The 22,192-nt window shown below is 38.0% G+C and overlaps 1 protein-coding gene across 4 annotated transcripts in view; it reads right to left on the minus strand.

Moving 5' to 3' along the window:
- AFF4 (ALF transcription elongation factor 4) overlaps positions 1–22,192 on the minus strand; it is a gene marked incomplete at its 5' end in the record, with an annotated part of 51,205 nt that overhangs the window by 23,084 nt on the left and 5,929 nt on the right. The window contains 10 exons of one of the 4 annotated variants that reach the window (XM_081185303.1): positions 187–224; positions 805–859; positions 1,752–1,772; positions 3,338–3,386; positions 5,429–5,465; positions 8,534–8,620; positions 9,882–9,926; positions 11,304–12,092; positions 15,654–15,780; positions 16,203–16,290. In XM_081185303.1, coding sequence (XP_081041429.1) covers positions 187–224; positions 805–859; positions 1,752–1,772; positions 3,338–3,386; positions 5,429–5,465; positions 8,534–8,620; positions 9,882–9,926; positions 11,304–12,092; positions 15,654–15,780; positions 16,203–16,207 — 1,253 coding nt within the window. Of the gene's footprint in view, positions 1–186; positions 225–804; positions 860–1,751; positions 1,773–3,337; positions 3,387–5,428; positions 5,466–8,533; positions 8,621–9,881; positions 9,927–11,303; positions 12,093–15,653; positions 15,781–16,202; positions 16,304–22,192 lie in introns of those variants that run through there. The other 3 variants (XM_081185301.1, XM_081185304.1, XM_081185302.1) reach the window with 3 other exon arrangements.

A 22,192-nucleotide genomic window follows, 5' to 3' on the forward strand; every position in this document is an offset into this window, starting at 1 on the left:
TTATGCATAAGGCTATGAAGAAATATTTTAATGTTTAACCCAACCAGTTGAAGACCCATGGCAATTCAATTGAAGATGAAATCCTAATTGGCTCTTGCTTTAAACAGATATATTAATTCCCCACAGTTAAATTGTTCTACCAGTTCAACATAGCTTTATAATGCCAGGTGTATCACCAATATTTACCTTCCAGGTGTACCTCTTGGCACAGTCTTATCAGAATCCTATAATTGAAATAAAAGATCCAAACTAGAATTAGTTTCCTTGTAACAGGTATAACACACTCAACAAGGGTACTGGAAAAACATATTTTGCTGTCTTTCGCTGACATGAACATTATCCATCTATAAGAATGAAAACTAGGGAAAATACTGCATAATTGGCCAAAGTTTACAATAAACCTATGGACAAACATAATATGAGATCCATCAGCCATCCTAGCAGGGTTATACTATTTCAAATGTTGTTTGACAGGTTTTGAATGTCAATTGGCATGTTCATTTGCAAGTATTTTTCTCCCTTTCACTTGCAAAGCAGCCCAGCTAGCCCTTCCTACACTCTCAAAACTGAGAGCCAGCGTGATGTAGTTGTCCAGAGAACTGGACTAGGAACTGGGAGCCCAGGGTTCAAATTCCCACGCTATTTTAAAACAGTGTATTAGTTGCTTGTTTCTATTCATTTTCAGTTTTTGCCTTTTTAAATGTTGTGCTTTGTATTACTTTATTTTGATGGTGCTGTCAGCTCCCCTGTGTAGCTTGGTAGAAAGGCAGGACAGAATTTTTTTTAAAAAAACACAAAAATCACCTGCTCGACATCACTGTCTTCGCTGCTGCTGATTTTCAAGTCATTTATAAGAACACTAGGAACAAACAGAAAAAGGAATGGTTTGGTGTGGGGTTTTTTTTACGAAATAATACCGTACTATCCTAACAATTTAACCTAATTTGTGATGATTGCCATTAATTTTCTTCCCTTTACATAATGGATTGACGCTCCGTTGAAGAAGCATACTGAAAATCCTGAAGTGCTTACACCATTACAAGGGCAACAGAAGAAATTAAGACACTTAACATCCTTGTGGTGGGTGACAAAATGCAATGAGCAGATAGGCTCAAAAGATCTGTTATATTAAGTAGCATAGTTGTCCTGATGGAACAAGGAAAACACACAAGACATTGAATCACTGTAGGAACACTGAGTGGGGCACCATGCAAGTCACATATAGGCAGAGAAGGAGGAGAACGCTGTGGGCCTGAATAAAGCAGAATCCTATCCCAATTAACAAGGTTAGGGAACTCATAGGCACCAGTGCAATGCTGCTGCAACCACCACAACCCATTAATACTATACTGAAAATGCAGTCATCAAGTGCAAAGGCCAGTACATCACAGACAAAATGTACTTTGAAAAAAGCTAAGACTAAACTTTTAAGAGCATAGACTGTGCGTGACCACACAACAACAAAAAGGTAGGAGACAGGGAAACTAAATACAGAGTAGGCTTCATAAATTCTGGCATAAATTAATGGTAAGTCATTTTTAGTTTTACCATTTGCTTAAGAATCACTGCTATATTTTTAAAACATAATTGAAGGATATTAACTTGAATTCTTTCATGCTTTACTATGAACTCTTCAAGAGCTGGGCTGTGAATTAACATTCTGCATATAACAAAATATGAATAAAACATTTCTTGCATTAGCAAGAATTTAAAAGCAACACTTAACATCAGTAACAAACATAGCATCTTACTTTGTCTGGTTTGATTCACACCTGGGGGGGAAACAGAAATATGGTTAAAATTACTCAACCTTCTGGGTAATTCTGCAGTAAAATAAAAGTTGCTTGGCAATGTTAGCTTGCTATATCTAGTTTAGCACTATTCACGCAGCTGAATGATGTTCATCTAAGGCAGTGGTTCCCAAACTGGACAGTACTGCCCCCTAAAGGGCAGTGGGATTACCAAGGGGGCACTAGGAGAAAGTTGGGCACTCCAGGTGAGTCTCTCCAAAAATGCTGATTGCTTAATATTTAATGAAATGAATTTGCAGTTGCAAGGAAATGAGGTCAGTTTTATTAAGGCCAAATATGCCATCTCTATGTTTATTTCGAATACAGGATTTTTCTAGATTGTAAGCTCCTTGAGCAAGGACTTGCCCTCTTATTCCCTGCATAGTGCTGGGTACATGGATAGTATTACCAAGAAAAACTAACTATCAGCCATTATTTCCTAAGTTAAGTTGTTGGATAAATTCAGGGGAGGGAGGTGTGCTAACTCTCAATACTTCTGAAGGTCAGTTAGGGGGTCTGCCATTCTGCTCAGCATGCTTTTCATCACCCTCTGAGCAAACGTGACAATAGAGGTCCCAGCTTAGAACTAGAGAGGAACTGGGATTCATCCTCAAGTTTAGAAGAACAAGACAAAAATTGAGGTGATCTTTCAGAAGAAGACTGGGGTTATCCTTTTGGTGCCGGGATACCAAAGTCCTTAGTATATCTCAACAGCCCAGTGCCCAATCAATTCTATGTTCTCCCTCAGCTTCAGGTTTGGAGCAAAATTGGGGACAGACTGGCTGCACAATTGTTCTGGGCTGCCAAGGTGATCTAACTGTTTTCAATCCCAGTGCAATTGTGGGAATACTCAATATGCCATCTATGCTCTACCTCCATAGCTCAACGCAGTAATGCTTCTGAATACCATTGTTGGAAACCATAGGAGGAAGAGTGCTCAGATCCTGCTTGTTTCCCACAGACTTCTGGTTAGCCATAGCTGGATTAGATGAGCCACTGGCCTGGGCCAGCAGGCCATTCTTATGGGAACAACCTCTGGGCTATTCTCCAGCTCCAAATCTGAAGCTGGATTGGAGGAGATGGTCTTTGACATTGAACAAAGCAATGTTATGAACAAAGGACAGATGGGGGGGGTGGAGATCACAAAGCTTTACTACTCAAGCTAAGCAAAAAATTGTGTAGCCTTGACCATAATAGTCCTCCTTCCTCAAGTGTAAACCACGTTCTTTTATGGCTGTGAAGTACTGGGAATTAAGTGCACCTGGGTATACAAAGTTCAAGTGAAAGTGATGTCCTTGTGCAGTAAATAATCAAGAAGCACCACTCAAGATTTCATGTTGAATTACTAACCTGATTAAGAAATCCCATCACTTATAAACATATACTGTAAGTGAGCATATTAAAAGTAAAGAGATGTTCTATGCAACTATATAGATTTTCTGTCCGTAGCAGTTTCCATCTCTATGAATCAATATGGGCATTTCCATCATATATATTTTCAGAATATTACTGTAAATATTGCAAAGAAAATTATAGGACATACTTACGATTTAGACTGGTGGACATTAGATGTTTTTGATGAAGAATTGTATCTTTCTGGAGGTGAGAAAGATAAAATAATTGCTGAACACTAAGTTACAAAAACATATACATCACCCAAATGATATACATGGAGGCAAGCATGACTCAGATGCAGACTGCAAGAGTGGGCTAACCCACTGCATTCAGCAGCCCTTTCTTTTCTGACTTACATGCTAAACTTACTACTGTACTATGTACAGCTATGTCTTTACCTGGTTTCTTAAAAAAAGGAGAGTGAAAGACTAACATTAAATCAACTACTGAATTCACAGTCTAGGAAGTGATTCAATAGTTTGACTTGTTTGTTTTACAAATATAAGCAAGTTCTTCCCTTAACATAATGTAGATATTGTTCCAGACAAAAATGTGCTGTTTATTATTTCACACAGCTACTTAATGATTTGGCTAGTAATGCTGTTATCTTAGCAGCAGTTTCATTATCACCCCTGCTTGCAGAAGGCGAGTAATGAACCTTTTGTTCTCAAAGGCAAAAGTAATACACAACATTTCAAAATACCTCATCCTATCGTGTTTCCTAAAGTTAAAATATCACATGCTTCAGACCTAGTAACTATCATCATAAGCCTAACAATGTCTTTTCAGAAGTAAATCCTATTTTAATCAATGGGGTTTACTTCTAGGGAAACAGGGTTAGGACTGCAGCCCGATGTAACTTGTTTTGAGCTTCTTTGCTATCTCAATGAGAAAATGTTTACACTTTGGGGATGTTGAGTCATGCAATGGTTTGAAGAAATTGGACAATGTTAGCAATTCATTGGTCAACGCAGCAACTGTGTTGCCACCAGAAGAAGGCCTACCATTTTCAGGAATCACTTAAGTAGATGGAAGCAACTGACAACAGACCATATAAACAGAGTGGTGCTTTTTGAGAGGGAGGAGAAACAAGATGCACTTGTTATGGATCAGTAAACAATGCACACATTTGTTGGAGGTTCTGATGCAAGATACAAATACTAGGTTGGGGCCCAGTGACCTTTTCAAGTTCACTTTTCCAGTAAAATTCTTCTAATAAAACAAGAAGAGCAGCAAGAGAGGCAAGACTTGAAACTGGTCTCGAAAATGGAAATAATCAAATATTGATCATCTGCCATTCTAACTGCTGGTATAAAGGCCAGTTAATCTTCGAAATAACCAATCTGTCTGATTCAGATGTCAATCACATGTAATAAAGCAACAATTATCTCATACTATAGAACCCTGTGAGGAAGGAGGGGAAGTAGTTTGCAAGCTTACAGACGTGTGCCCAAATGCCAAACTAATGGTTTGACAATCAGCTCTGTGCCATCTAAATGGAGTCACAGTATATGAATAACTACTTATGCTTTTACAACTTAATCAATTAGTTATCCTAGTTACAGAAGACATTAAGTCAGATGTTGTGAATTAAATGGTGCAGTCTCGTTTCATTCACAGTGACTGCATTCCTAGTCATAATTATTATTTTGGAGAAAGCCAGTTCTTAAAAAGAACGGCCTTTGTTTAAAGAATGGAAGCACTCCAAGGGCAGAGAATAATAGAAATTGGCACAGTCTCACACAAGCTACAGAGACAGGCAAGGACTGCTCTGAGTTATGTCCCAATAAGGGAAGCACAAGTAAGCTAGAGTGAAGCTGTTCTGTTACTTATCCTTCTCACCTAGAGATTACTTTAAAGCTCATTCTCCAGGGTGCCTTAACCAGCTGAACTTCCTTAATTCTCACAAACAGGAGTTATGAAAGCATTCAGAGTGTAATGGCAAAGATTTCTCAAAATGTGCTACAACTTTCAAAGGGAACAAAAATAACAAGCACTAATTCTCAAATCAAACCTTCCTAGTACAGTAAGCACACACACACACACAAAAATAGATAAAATGAGAACACATTAACATTCTGATTCAGGTCTTTTATTGGGCCAGGCATCCTAGCCACGAGACCAGAAAAACTATCAATAGAACTTTTCTTCAAGTAAAGCATCCAAAAGAGAATTTTGCTGTAAATTCTTTTTTTAAAAAAAACAGAGAAATAATTCAGTACATAATACAAACACACACTTACTTTGTTCTCCAGTGCCAAAATTAGATTGCTGAGCTTCCTGTAAAAATACAAAAAGGTTACTTATCTGTTTAACAGAGACTACTAAAAGAGGAAGTGCTTTAGTCGTGCTTGTACTTGATTATTTAAATTTTAGAAAAAACTACAACAATTCCTTTGAAGTGTTATCCAAGCCTATCTGAATCTTCCCCAGACTTTAGAGCCAAGAGAATCCTAAAAGCCGAAGCCTTCTTTCCTATGGTTTAAGGCACTGATCACATGGTAAAGTTTCTCATCCTTTTTCCTTTTTTTTTTTAATGAACACATACAGTGGTGTCCCCCAAACATGTTTTTAAGTGCAACCCACTGAATATGAATAAAATTTAAAGTGATGATAGTTGACTATTGGAAAGGAAAAAGGAAAGGCCTACTTTGCACATTAGGCTAGGGATTCTCCTGGATCAAGCTTCCACTTCTAAATTCTGAGGTTACCACTTTTGTGCTACATGACTCATGCCATGCAGTCATTTATACAAGCTAACATTTATATAATGCTAATTTACAACTACATATGACAATTTACAACTATTGCATGTAAGATAAATATCTACGGTGGGCAGCCACATCAGTCCAGGGCCTAGGGATTCTCTACAGAGGTCAGCTGCAGCCAGACGTGAAGGAGCAGCAAGAGATAATCAGAGGAACATCTGGAGAGCTAACGCTGCAACACCAGCCTATCCCATCTCCCAATATTTGATGTTCTCCTAAGGATGAGTAAACTGCGGTGGTGCAGTCCAGAGTGTACCAAGATGCTGGTAAGTTATCTAAGTCTGATTTGTCAGCTTCTAGTGGGGAGTAAGAAGACCTCATCCATACCAGCTTAAGCCCGACACTGTGTGAGTCCCAGAATGGCCAAATACAAATTACAGGCACAATTTATATGAAGGAAACAAAGAAGAATTGATTTGCTTTCTCCATTACATTTTCCAAGAGTTGTCCAGCACTGTTGTTCTGACTAGTGACTAGACAACTGAAATCCAGTTCAGATGAAAGGTCACTGGAACCCTCTGCCACAAACTGCAACAAATTCGGATACCACTCACTACGTGGGGCAGTGTAGGAGACACAACATCAGAGTGTTTTCACTCCAACCCAAAGGGTTGATTCCAGAAGATGGTTTGGGGAGATGGGACTTCTGCATGAGTCCAAGGAAGTTGGTCCTAAGTAGTATCTAACCTAAAAATGAAGCTGCTGGGTGAGGCACTCAAGGCAACTGTAATAAACTGAATCCAGGTAAGACGAAGATGCTATGATTGGACAGTTCTGAGGCCTAGGAATTAGGTGTTTAGGATGAGGTTGCAGGCCTCTTCAAAAGAGCAGGTCCTGCTCCTAGGGTATTCCTTGATTACACTTTACCACTTGAGTCCCAGGTGTCTACAGTGGTGTGGAGTGTATTTTCCCACTCAGATTACTTTTCCACAAAGGATCTCTTCAGCATTCTACCATCATCATGGGGACAGGCCTGTTCTGTTGCGCACCCCAGCTTTAGAACTCCCTGTCCTTTCCAATTCAGCTTCTATCCTTCTGTCACTTAGACATCAAAACCTGACTGCTGGCATAAACTTTTGGTAACTGATTGGTAACATATGTTCAGCTGAAAGATGCAAAAAATGCTGTGCTTTTTGTTACTTTGTTATGGTTGTTCTACTGAATAACTATTATCCATCCTGAGTTCTTTGAATTAAAAATATACATTAAAATGTACTTAAAAATAGCCAACAAACATGTACTAGTCTTGTGTGTTCTCACAGATGCCTATGTTAATCAAGTATGGTAAGTAAATGGCATGAAAGAAATAAAGTAATACAAGACACACTTTCTTCTAAATAGTCTCTCTACAAAAGTTTCCATGCCTGGAGGTGATTCATATTTGTCATAATCATGAGGGTACTACATACTGTGTTTATGCTTGATTACATGGAACCAATGAGCCTAGGACTTTCCTTTTCAAGAACAGTAGAAAGAATGCAATCATAAAACTAAGCTATTGCCATTGGTAATCGTCTAAGATGACTTTGAGAAATTCACTACTGCCAGTTCTTCATGTTGTTATATGAAAAATTGAAGTTGAATAACAGAGTCTATTAAGGATTAGCAAACACTAGGTTTATGAAATAACATATTTATGTAAGTAATAAACCTTTGCCCTAGGCACCACCAGAAACCATGTGCCAAGAATGATACAATTGTATCATATTTGTCTCTTCAGGATACGTTAAAACATGATACTGAAAAAAATACATGCTATAATCTTTTGATCGAGTTGTCAGAAAGTCTTTCAAGCAAAGGATATTAGAGTTTTCCCACAACATGATCTCTCTTAACATGGAGAGATCACTCCACAAACTAATATTTGAACTGAATAAAAATGAAAGCAAATAGCACGGTAACATTTTTTTAAAATAAATGCTACAAAACAGGAGCATTTTGAAGCAGTCCTGCCTTCTTTGGATAAATTTAAAGTCCTCTTGTTTGATAATTTCTGTACATTTCTAGCCTCTAATATGCATACACTGTAGACAGCTACTGGGGTATTTGTAGGAGACAAGAGTTTACCTAGGAAAAGGGTTTTCTTAAGCATCAACTCAAGTCACCTGCTCAGTACAAATTGCTGTTGATAAACCTCACAAATCAACCCAGGATCACTATTGTTGAAGTGGCTGCACCAGATTTTAAGATGTCTAAAAGAACACAAAGTATTGCGTATGGAAACAGCATAGCTGGAGCTTCCTGACAGGAAGAGAATTTGAACAATTCATATGACCTAATGTTCTGAATGCATGAAATAACATGCCTGTTAAAAAGGGTATGTAAATTTGTTCTAGATGAAAGAACAGGACACAATTATAATAAGTTCAATATGAAAGGCAAACAGAGTTAAGGAAAAATAAAGCCAAAGCAGAAGTTTCAAGCAAACAATATAACATGAAGCCAATAAAAACAAAGAGTGAGCAATGCTGTAAAAATTATAATTAAATGATGAAAATCTTGATCCACAAAAGGTAGCTTCCTTATCTTAGAATCAGCCAACTGCCATGTGCAATCATGACCTTTCTGTTAGCCACTGACCTTTGTTGGGAATGGAAACTTCGAAGGTTCAGTTTTGCAAGGTGTATGAATAGCTGTCAATGGCGGTGGCCAAATATGGGTCATCTCCTGTTCAGAACACAAACCAAAGATTCCAGAAACCATTATACCTTTAACTTATTGCAAACCAAAAAGCACAGCTTACAAGTGTTTTAAATTAAAATAATGTGGAAAGATGCCAATTCATGTAATAAGATTTACTCTTCTCCTGCCCCCTGCAGTCTCCTGTCCCCTACTGATTGACCGGAAGATTCCCCAAATGCTCCAAAGTGGATTTTACAGGGCTGCAGGGGGCTGCAGGGGAAAAGAGAAGGGGGGGGGTGTCCTTGCACAAGCCTAAGTATTTGCTTTACTACAACACTATCAATGACCAATCCCAACAAAACTTTGTGATCAGAGAATTAAAAAATAATTGTTAGCCTTGTGAACAGGGATAAATTGAACCAACTATGGGTGGAATCCAATGGATGTTGTTCTACTGACAAAAGGCATCCATCAGGAAAAAATAGATGGAGACATTTTTAGCAATCGTTCCTTGCATTCTCCCTTGGTCCCATCTAATCATGACAGTCATCACTTGTCATCACCCCGCCCCCCAAAAAATGGGGGGCTTCAAAGGAGAGAATGAATTGTCTCCCTCACTGTCCTGCTGGTATATGTCATTCTTCAGAATAGTAACACCCATGGGATTCTACTTCATTTGTACAAAGAGTCTTAAATGAAACTGCTATATTTACCAAATAACCTAAAAGCTTTAGGTTTACCAGAGAGAAATGGAAGGAATAAGTGGAGAGGAAGTTACAACATAATCTTCTTTCAAGACTGACTGTGATTAGTCTTTCAGAATTACGTCAATGTCATTTTCATGCAGGATACACAAAAATTATTTGATTGACTTAATGAAACCTTCCAAGGAAAACAAAACATCTATTTATTTAATCCATCAGTTTTATTGCTAATTTAATATATTGATATGCTTTCCCACTATGCATATTCAATCAATGGGGGGGGGGGTAAATAACCTTTTTATTTAATGTCTGAAGAGAAAATACAGTAACAAAACATACTGATTTGCATATGCAGGAAAATATTCTTTTAAAATATTTTAAGACTTTACCAAAGGAAGACTTTAGAAAAATAATCCGAAAGTATTATTAAAAATAGAGAACAAACTGGCGGATACCAATGGTACACAGAAGAGAAAAAAAGGATAATTGGTTTTTAATGAAATGTTAAGCAATATACAGGGGCAATTGATTTTGGATTTTTTCCAAAAATTCAAAACATTTAAGCAAGAAATCTCAAAAGCCAGAATAAGAGAACAACTTACTTTTAGAATTTCATCCACACTGCTCATGTCACTGGATGCTGATGCCTACAAATGAATGATCAGAACATAACTGGCATATTTGTAATTAAATGTTATGAAACTTCTAGAAAATTCAATTATTATAAAATTACTTAAAATGGGATTCAAATTCAGTATTAAGGTACAAAGAGCAGCTTTCATACTGCAGATGAAAAGAGACTCTACAAACATCTTTTCATAACTTGTTCACACCTTTGTATTTCTCATCAAAGTTTCCTAAAATGTATGCAGCTGAGGGAAACTATTGTTAACCTTTTTAATTTCTGAGAAAAATGATAATCTAAGCAATATAATTTTAACGTTCCTCTGTTTCATGAATGCTTCACTTACGCACTCATTGTTAAAACCGTGTTTATGGAAGACAATCTTACTCGGCTACAAGTGATCGCCAAAGAAGAAGAAGGTGGTAGAACCCAGTTTCTCATATCCATTTCTTTTTGCACTGTCAGATCCAGCACAAAAAAAGAAAAAGGAAATAGTAATCTATGAAGAATTAAATGCCCATATGAATACTGTTTCATACTTGAAATTAAGTGCCAGATGGCATCTTAATTATATTTTAAAGTGCAAGACACTGCAGAACAATGACAGCACACATTCTCTCACTTTTTCTTTTCAAACGGGGTGTTATGTCCAAGTCAGTTATATTCACAGTTGACCCACTGAAATCAATCTGTTCAAATTAACCTGTAATAGTTCAATTACATTGTTTTCAATTATTCTACTCTGAGTATGACCAAGTAGGAGGGTTGTATCTAATACTTTCTCTGTGTGAGCAGAATGGACTTTTGCTTGCGCAATGGGACTTCATTTGCCCCTGCAGTCTCCTGGACTTCCCTCAAAGCCTGGAAACCCTCCAGAACAGTTTTAGGTACTGGAGGGGGTGGGGCTTGCAGAGGAAGGAAAGGAAGGGAAAGTCCTGTTGTGCAAATCCATTCATGTAGCAATGAATTCCAACCAGTCATTTGTGATCTACTGGGAAGTAGATGAGGCTGCTATACGCTTGTTAATAAAACACCATTATTAAAAGTCAATATTTAGCACAATTTTATCTTCCACTATGGCTGAGCAGAAGCTCAACGGAGTTGTAAATAAAATAATCATAATGTCACATTAGTGTTTATTTAAAGCTGAAACACCCAAGCAAAAACATGTGCCGGGCCACACCAGCATAAATGCCCAGTTATTAGAATCATGGCAGATCAGAAAGCTGTAAATCCTTCAATTGTCAAAGAAATTGAAATTAAAAGAAATTATTGCATTTTAGTTAGGTGTGTTCCTTACATACAACTCAATAAAAGTATTTTTCTAAGCAGTCTCTCTTATCCATGGAATAAGCACAAATGAGCTTTATTTTATTTTAATTTTTTTAAGGCAACTTACGTCAAGCGGCTGAGATGGAATTTTCAGCTTTGTTAGATGTGCTTTACCAGGTTTCAGTTCATTCATATTGTTGCTGTGTGTCTGGCTACTGTAGTGTTCAGAAGATAGCTTTGGTTCCATGGACTCCTGACCATCCATAGGCCTTACATAGGCAGTAGGCTTCTGCAACATTGTGTTAGATTTAGACATAAGCGAAGGAGGGAAAGCCTGACTACCACTAGAAAAGGAAGGGACACGGGAGGGTGAGTCCCAGCTGGCATCAGGGTCTCGCGGAGATTTGGAGCGCTGATGTTCCTTGCTGTGATGATCATTTCCATGAGACCTGGAATGACTGGAGTTCAGAGAAGAAACAGCAGGTGGTTTTCCAGGGCTGGAAGAACGGGACTTTGAATGCTCAGATCCATGCTGGGCTTTTTTACGGCTACTGCTGCTCCCACTACTGCTATATGAGTCACGGTCGTGCCTTTGCCCACTACTGCTAGTGTTATTGCCACTGTTGCGCTGGCCACCATGTCCACTCTGTAAACCTATGGAACGCTTCTGCGACTGGGAAGAAGTGCTAGGTGCTGGACCTACAGGCGTCCATTTGCTGCTCTGATGAGAGCCAGTACTGTGCCTCTGATCACCAAAGAAACTTTGGTTTGATTTTTCATCTGTTGTTGATGGTACTGTTGGTTTAGGAATTTCAACAAGCTTCTGGAGGGACCGGTCACCTATAAAATCCTTCATTTCATCATAGTTTCCAAGCATACTTTGGATACGGCTAGATAATTTATCTTCTTTGCTGGTCTGTGTAAGGAACAAAAACATGATGCAGAAGTTTATTTTAAAATACACTCCTTCTACAATTAAACATTTGGGTCAGCTGAATGTCCTTTATGATAACATATATTTGAAATTTGCCTACAGAATAAAGCAGTCAGTCTTTATTTTGCACTGAAAATAAAATTAACTTGGGAACCACTTAATCTGCCATCCACAATGGCTAATGCTTACTGATTTCACCAAAATTCATTTTATCATGAATATACTAATAGTACTGTGCACTTTTATTGATTAATTGCCACCAGTAAACTAAAGTTTAATTAACTGATTACTAAAACCAATATAAATTATATCTAGCTCTTCAATCATATTGAATCATATTGTTTCTTACTAGAAGATGGAATATTCCATGACAAAAATATTCAAGATCCAGCAATTACTGGTTACTTGTTTATTAAAATGCAATTTATTCTACTCCTGTGAAAGTGTCCTTTCCTTTAGAAAGCTCAAAAGAAGCCTCATTTCAGATGTGCAGTATAAATAATATATTAGAAACATCTCTTTTCTAAAACAGAAGAACATTTTCATATCATACTGACATCCTATACAGCAAGGGTGGCAGACTGTTTCCCCCAGCAGTCTAGATCAGTATCTGCTGTACCCCCCACAAGCTAAATCTGAGCTGTGGGTGGGGCTACCCATCTGTCAGTCAAAGGTGAGCACCTCTGAATATGTGCTCCCAGTGCGCTTTCAAAGGGGCTTGATTTAGGAGCAGGAAGCAGTTTCAACTAACACCAATGCTTAAAGTCTCCCATTTTAGCCATGATTTCAATGCAAACTACTTGCTGATCCTGGAGCATGTCTTGTTCCAGCAAAGGCACAAGAGGGAACTCACTTTAAGGTTCGAATTGTTCCTCTGACACCACATTGATACCTGGGCCCACATTTGATATCACATATGGCATATGGGCCAGAGGTTCCTCACCCCTACTGTACAGAAACAAAACTTGCAGTTAAGGAATCCAACAGCGTAGTCATTAGGAAATATCCAACACTGCATCAGTGAAATTCCCCTTTCTCTTGTCCTCCCCTGCAGGCTCAGTGCCCTCCAATGTACTGGAGGGTTCCTCAACTCTCTAGAGCAGACCTGGGGGGCATGCAGGGAGCTGTAGGAGGAGGAGGAGGAGGGAAGTTACACTGTTCTTGCAGAAATATGTTCCGCTTGTGAATTGGCACCATTGGATAGCACCCATTATATTTATCATTCCAGAAATGCACCAATGATTCTCTGTAAAACCCTAACCAGATTTTCCTTCTAATGCTACCATTCACCAAACAGAGTGGCCATGACAAGCAGTCCCTCTACATGTCTCTCAACCAGAACATATAAGGGGTCTTTCCTGGTTCTGCTAAGTAACTGTTCAAAGGACCAAAAGGCGAAATCTCCATTAAGGAGGCTTTCAGGATGCTTTCTTAGGAATTCCCAAGACATCACATTCATTAGGATTTGTATGGTTCTGGGAGCAAAATGAGAAAGGCTCTAAAAGCTTCTTATGCTAGAAGAAACAGTTTAAAAACTGGTTTTTGCACATTTAGAAACCAATCAGATTTTTAAAAGTAGTAAAGCTCAAGCAACAAAGATAAATAGATAATTTTAAAAATCCTCTTAAATAACTGAAACTCATTTATTATTATAATCTCTACTCACATGCCTTTCAGGTAGTTTAAGCTGCACTCCTCTTACTTAGTATTTCAGTACACTGTATCTACCTCTTTCCATCATGCATGTACTTTTAAAAAACAAGACTAAAACCATAAATGACTACTTTCCCTTCTTTCAGCTTCTTCCACTCCTATGAAGATTTTTAAAGGATAGAAGAAGCAAGTAAGATTTCAGTTTTTCTTTCTTTCTTTCTAGTGACTGTTAGTCAAAATCAGCACTGGTCAATCTTATAGCTGGGGTGAATTCAGCCCTTCTAGAACTGCCCTCGTTGCCCAGGCCAAACCATATATAACATGGCTAAAAGCCTATACTAGAGCAGTGTTATAGATATCTTAAGTGGCATTTTTAAATGTAAGGTGGCTGAAGGAGGAACAAGATCAGACAGACAGGTCATTGTGCCCTCCTTCCGCCGTGTTTCATGTATTATTATTTAAGAAATTTATACCACACTTTTTACTATGTATCACAAAGCTGCTTACAAAAATAATTAATGAAGCATGAAACCGAAAAAAATTAAAACATAGATTAAAATACAAGAGAGCAGAAAACAGCACCCATAATGCAAAGAAGGCCTCCTGAAAGAAAACCATTTTAACCTGATGTACACAAAAATAGCAAAGGAGACAATGGGTCTCCTTACTCACACCTCACCATGGAGAGATACATACATTGCAATGTATTCTGTAGGCTGCCTGATATCAAACGTGTACTAGTCAACACAAATCCCTTCACCATATGTATTTTTTGTAATAAACAGCACAACTTTGAGACAAGCACCTTGAATGAGTCGCTAACTACTAAAAATCACAGACCAAAATAATTAGATGGTATTGATTGTCCAGTAACCACACCTTGAAGAACACAGAGAAGGAATATGGTATTGAGAAGGATAGGAAACATGTACCCAAGTTAACTTTAAATTCAGGGATATGAAGAAAATGTCACTGTTAGTGAAATGCACATGCTAAAGGACACACAATTAAAAAAAATTAACCTTTAATCAATCTGTTGCCAGAAAGAGAGGTGTACGGGGATACATTTGCAGCCTCACAAAAACAAGTCAGTATTTAAAACAAAACAAAACCCAAATTTCTCAAACTGACAGTATTTCATAACGCAGTCTTCCTTGTAGTTTGGTTTCAATCTTACTCACAACAGCTACAATTAGATTTAACTGCATGAACAAAGCAAATTAGCAGTATTAAGTAGTGAACCTTACAAATAAAGAGCTAGACTAAAAACATCAAGCTCCAACAATTACTTGTAATTAATAGACTATTGTCTACAAAGTTCAAAAATGTTAATATGCTGTATTACTCTTTTACTACAAAGGCAAGAGTACTTTATAACAATTATCTGTTCAAATACTTTAGGGCTCTAATTCACATTTATCATTTCTATAATTTCAATTTAGGCTGTTCAACTGCAAGCTGGTTTCAAGTGTGGATAGTTAGTGATATTAGCGTAATGAGATATTTAATTCTTTCTTTTTTAAAAAAAATGTTGATACAACGTCCTTGTGTTAAAACCAGAGCAGTCATAAAATTCTAGTAATCTTATATTTCAGCAACATTACTTTAAAAATGTTCAAAACATAACAATACAACTTCCAGGTTTCTTTGTTTTTTCTAGATCTAGAGCAACAGGTCTTAATCTCTTCCACAGTCAAGTCTCTTGTAGACTCTTGCCTACATCACAGGAATTTTGAGGATGTAAGACTTGGAACCACTATATAAATGACATTTATTTGTATTTTAATGAAACCATATGATACTGAAGTTGTATTACAGCGGAAAAAACTCAAACCATTTTAATTTGGAGTGAGATAAAAACTGCATTTTTAAAAAACCTCATGCACTTACAACTTTATATGGTTCAGCAAAGAGAGGAGAGTTAGGTGGAAAGGCTTCTTCACCCTGCTGAATTTCTTGATTACGCCTCTCTCTTTCTTTGATACGCAGCGCATTCCGGTCTTCACGGTTCATGTTGCTATGAACAAAAACAATTTGATTACCTAAATGGGTACAGAGGTAAAAGAACTGATGAAGGGTTGTCCCCTGGACAGTCTTATGAACCCCCCTCCCCTTTAACACCATCCGGTGCATTCTTTTTAAGATAGGGAATGCCTCAACACTACAACTCGCCTTACAGATATGACACTGGTATAACTTATGCAATTACTTTGATATGTAAAACCGAAAAGCATTATTTAAACAAACTCCTACTCTTAGATCATGTTACCTGCATAATTAGAATAGGCCAATCGAGAAGAGAATCAAAGGTTTTTATCAAATTAAACACGTTATTAACTTCAGCTTTCTATTTTTTATGGTTATTCAAATCACCTCCCACCAGCCAGCCTATGAACACACATTCCCATATACAACAATTGCCATCTACGTTTGATCTACCTCATTTTTCTTTCTTTCTGTCCCCAACAGAGCCTCCTTGGTGTCCATCCTCCGTAGCATGCTCTCAGCTTTGCTGTTTCTAGGTTCCCTAAAAATGACATTTCTACTCTAAATACACATTTCAGTAAACATCTCCAAATTTACAACAACCTCTAAAAATGCCTACACTCCCTCCCTGAATAGGAGCTTCTGATCCTTGTGGGTTAAGAACTTGGAAGGTTTCCCTTATAAAACAGGCTTACTGACATCTGACGTAACAGAACACTGCTTTAATTTGACCTACTGCTCTAAATATAAGCCATAAATCTAAAAGGATTCCCCTTAAGCTCAAGGAAGCATCTAAGTTAAGAACAAGATTCTACTTACAAGAAAGTTTGTGAACACGGTGTGCTGAGTGCAAAGTCACACTAAGAGTGTTTCATGTTCAGAACACTAACTTACTTTCAATTAGGGCTGAGTTTTAGTTTGGATTTCCAAGGTGAGGGCAGGGTAGACAACAAGTTTGGAAGGGGGGGTTAATTCACAGCGGCCACCACTTTTCTTTCCCAAAAGTCATCTAGAGCGATACCACGTGCAACCTGCCTCCATCTAATTTTTGGTCATTGCCCCCTCCCACTGCAGCCCATGTCACTGTACTGGGCCTTTCCTGAGTCCTAAAACCTTCAGTAGAGGCTTCTTGAGGGTGCATGGGCTGCAGTGGAAAAATGGTGGCAGGAAAACCTCATTAAATGAGTACACTTCTGATCACAAAGCTGGATATCCTCTTAGGTCAACTTCAATTAACACTATTTTCACAATAATTTGATTTCTGCCTAGGCTGTCAGTCTATTACAAGCAGAAGGAAGTTAAGTTGTGGAATCTCCATGAAATTCACTTACTTTATATAGTGTGGGTGGGGAACTGTAGGCCCAGAGGCCAAATATAGCCCTCTAGGCCTCTGTCTCACCCTTGGCATTCATCCTGGGCAAGTCCCTCTCCCCAGTCTACACCCCTCCCCAGGCCTGCTCTGCACCCATATTGAGTGCTTCTGCCTGGCTGGAATATGTCCTTGACCTCTAACAATGATTCTTGGTAACCTAGATGGAGGGTGTGGGTGTGTGGATATAGAACCTCTGACTTTTGTGTGACTGGATAGTAGCCTACTATAGAAGGCAAGAGTCACAATCCATTCTTGCCTCTGGCCTCATCCATCAGTGGCATGAAGCCCCAATAAGTTCTTCCATGAGAGAATGCAGCCCTCAGTTCCCCACTCCTGTTATAAAAAGAGATTATTTAATGTGCAGTATCTTCTAAACACATAGGTATGCGGTCACCCCAAGATTTCCAGAGCAATAAGTTTAACTGCCACTAATAACCACTTGATGGGGCACAGTGAAGAGCTTCTTCACAAGAAACATCTGGCTGATGACTTATTGCACAGAACATTTATAGTCAATCCACTCCCTCCCAATCACAGATTGAGCCGAGTAAACTCTCAAAGGTTCTGGAAAGCTCACAAAGGTTCATCGCAAAACTGAATCTTTCGTAACCATTAACAGCTAGTGGAACAAATCTCACTTTACGCATTTTGTATAATCCATTGCCTTCTCAGTAACACCCTCCTTTATAAACTAGAATGGAAGTACAGTCATACCTTATGTTATGTTTGCTTCACGTTACAGCTTTTCAGGTTATGAACGCGGCAAACCCAGAAGTGTTTACTTCCAGGTTCAGTGCATGAGCAGAAGCAATCTGTGTGCTTTGCGCATGCACAGTAGCAAAACTCTACTTACAGACTTTTCGGGGTGCGGATGGCACCCTGAAACGGATCACATTCAGAAGTTGAGCTACAACTGTAATGGATTATATCTAATGCTAAGTGTGACTTATGGGACTTCCCCACACACCATCAAAATCTTCTCCAGAGGGTCTTGCAACCCTCTAGAGCAGTGTTCCCCAACCTTGGGCCTCCAGCTGTTTTTGGACTACAACTCCCATCATCCCTCGCTAGCAAGACCAGTGGTCAAGGATGATGGGAATTGTAGTCCAAAAACAGCTGGAGGCCCAAGGTTGGGGAACATTGCTCTAGAGCAGATGTCGAGGGTATGCCAGGGCTGCAGGGAGGAGAGAAGGGGGAAATTTTGTTGTGCAAGTGGAAGTCTGTTGCACTAGCGGAATAGCAGTGTTGGATACTACCCAACATTTTTAAACAGAATGCACCATTTTTCCAGAATGAGAAATATTACTATGAATATTAAAGACAGAATGCGTTAGGAAATCTTGAAATTGCTCTAGCTATGATGTTTAGCTTTTATATTAAAAAGTATTATTTGAAACATGCCTAGAAGGCAAACAATTAACTTAGTAACTTTAATTAACCTTTAAGCAGGCAAAACAGCAACAGTTATTTACTAAATTAGAAGCTTTATAACAAAAGCAAAAGCAAACTTCAATCAGTAATTATCTTCAAAAACCAACATTGCAGGTGACTTTTCAAACCTTAAGCTTGTCCTCAGGCAAATATACTTGGAAGGTAGAAGGATAAACATCACTGAAGATCAAATGAAGTGACATACCAAGTGTTAAAACCAGAGTTAAATACATTCTTTCACTACCATCAACTATCTATGAAAGCGTGATTTTGAAAAATTAAACTCTACTTATTTATTTTAAAGCTGCAAGACGGTCCAGGAATCAGCACGTTTTTACATGAGTAGAATGTGTCCTTTTATTTAAAATGCATCTCTGGGTTATTTGTGGGGCATAGGAATTTGTTCATCCCCCCCTCCCCGCAAAAAAATACAGTCCGGCCCACCACATGGTCTGAGGGACGGTGGACCGGCCCATGGCTGAAAAAGGTTGCTGACCCCTGTTCTATGACAATAAGAACATTTATTCTGAAACACTTAGCATTTTGCCCAAAGGCAGAAGTTTACATATCAATCTTTAAAAGTCATTCTACCTTCATTTGACCCCCCCCCCCAAAAATCACATATACTAGGAAATTGGTAGGATAAAGGATATCAAGATGTCAAAGGATGTCACCATTTTTGGATGTGGTTTCATTTCCTCCTACTCACCCCTGTCATTACCTAATATGTTCTAAACTACAGTACTGTCCTCTTAAGAACATGCACAATTGCTATACTGAGTGATACCATTGGTCCATGTAGTTCAATACCGTTCACACCGACTGGCAGTGGCTCTCCAGGGTTTAACACTTTCAGGCAGTCTTTCCCAGATCTATGTCAAGATGTCAGATTTAACCTGGAACTTTTAGGATGCAAAGCACATGCAGTATCACTGAGATACAGTGCAGTGCTATTCAAATCAAATGAATGTACTGTATAGCCGACTGCCATGTTTCATGCCCAAAACACAAATATAAGCATTTATGCATTTATGTATAAGGCTTTTTGAAAAACAAGATTTTAAAATTCTATTAAAGAATGTTAGTGAGTTTTGAAGTATCTCCTTGAGAAGAAATCACCATTTCAGTGGTCTTGAGGGCTTTTGAATGGTTTGTTGTTTAAATGCTTTCAAAAGCAAAAGCACATTCAGTGCCAGTGAACTAGACATGATGCAACATGAGCTATGTTTGCCAATATTTGGCTATGAATGATAAATAAGCTCCAGCACAGCTATAAATAACTAGGTCTTTGTTATTCCACAGGATGCCTATCCACCTAACTACCACCAGAAATAGTTAGAAGTACAGCAGATCTAAGAAATCATTTCAAAATACCATGTAAATGCTGAGCTAATACAGTTCTACACAAACTTGTATAATCTAAAATGAGCAAATTATTTATTTCATTTATCAGTTACTTTTTACAATAAAGTCTCAAAGTAACCTGACAAAAGTATGTAAAAGACAATTTAAAACCAGGAAAAAACTAAAACAACTGACAATACAAAATCCACAAGATATTATTAAGGACTAAGTTCTACCCTCCACTCTAAAATATGAGCACCACCCTAGGAGGCAACATTAATTAACTGAAGGCCTTTGGGTCATTTCTGATATATGCTTCTGAAAGCTAAGGGTAAATACATTTGCTCAGTAAGAAATTCAAAAAGTCTTGAAATAAGTGATGTAATATACCCATTGTGCACAATAATGTGTCCCTATCTTTCAAAGGCAGGTATCTTTTAGTTTAGTATCAATGGTTGGCTCTGATGCACAGCAAACTTGTATCAATGCATGTATCTGATATATAAAGGCATTCATGTCAGCATCAGTTACAGACTGCCTCACTCGTAGCAATAATGTTGGCATAGGGCTGTTATAATCTTGCACATAAAAGGGGCTTTTAAAAATCATACTTCAGCTGAAACTGCCAGGAATGTAATAATGCAGAATAAACATATGAGGGCACAGTTTGCCAAGTTCGCAATTAAATGCCATACTCTGTTATGTTTATTTCTCTCACCTTTAATACCAGGTCTGAAGCTCTGTCACTTTAATAAATATCAGTTTATTTGATAACAGGATAAAATATGGCTTCATGTGACATTCTTTGTCAAATAACAATATAATGAATTAAAATAATTAAGTCTCAATATTATGAGCGTATCAGAGATGACAGTTTCTCTATAATTGGAACCTCATTGTTCCAAAGGAAGCATAAAAATGCTGCCAACTTGTTTGGTTGCAGTTACGAGATTCCCCAGTTATGATAAGCCCTGCTGACTGAAGTTAGTAAAGTTATAGTTGCACTGGTCTGTTTCCAAAAGTGTTTCTACTTCATTCAAAATACACAGGATTATTCTAGCCTGGCTGTTCCTTGTTTCACCAACAAAGCAAAAAGCAAGCTAAAAGACAACAAAACAACATTCAAAGTTGGCTTCATCCACTTTCATTCTGCAAGCTCTAATAAACCTTTATCAGCTTTGTCTATCACTGAAATAAAACAAACTGTCTTTGGTTTCAACAGTTTCCTGTTCAGTTATCCTTATACCAGTGGATGACTTGAGCTTCACTTAATTCATAGGACCTACAGTATTCAGGACAAAAGCCACAAGACAAAGAAATTAATATATCAACACTATTTGGAGAAAAGCTGGATATTATTCCAGAGAATTTGATATTTAGGGTCATATCCAGTGTGAGTCATACTCAGAATGCACTTAAATTCTACAAGTTCACTGATTTCAATGGCGCTAATCTGAGTATGATGTACTTAGATATCACTCTTAGTTATTGTAGTTACAGAATGATTAGCATGCAGAGTTTCTGTGGGGCATGCTTTTACATGCCCAAGTACATAGCTCTGACAGTTCCTGATGTATTGTCTTATTTCCATAATTAATTAAACTCAAAAATATATGTGAACCAATAGTATGTAGGTATTCATCATTTCTCTGTAGATTCAAATACACAGTCTGTACATTACTATCCACTATAGCTTATTCACTGCCTTAATGTAACATTAGTCATATAATCAAATCATCAGGTTAAGACTATTTGATATATGTCAGATGACTGAGAAACCAACTATGGCAAGAAGTGGAAGTACTGTAGAAACACAATGGAATTAACAGCTCTCTCATTGCTCAGGAATGTGATACCTACAAAGGTATCATCACCTTCTTAACTGAGCAGAACTTCTTATGAATACATCAACAATTTTAGTACAGTGGTGCCTCGCAAGACGAACGCCTCGCAAAACGAAAAACTCGCAAGACGAAAGAGTTTTCCGTTTTTGAGTCGTTCCGCAAGACGAATTTCCCTATGGGCTTGCTTCGCAACTTTGATGGGTAATTCAGAAGGCTCGTACACACACTGCCTTACTTCCACTTCTTTATGGATTATCCAGTAAATCTTATACAAATCCTTCAATTCCTCAATCCATTTCTGCCTGAGTGGCTACATTTCTTTTGCCCAGACATTTATAAGTATGAAGCTTATGCACCTCCCATAGCATGATATCTATGGTCTGTACCAAACAGAATATGCCTATTGACTCAAACGATTTAATCATACTAGCTGATGTCTTCTAGCAAACCAT

Source organism: Podarcis bocagei (genome assembly GCF_964188305.1).
Source record: "Podarcis bocagei genome assembly, chromosome: 2".
NCBI classification, from domain to species: Eukaryota; Metazoa; Chordata; class Lepidosauria; order Squamata; family Lacertidae; genus Podarcis; species Podarcis bocagei.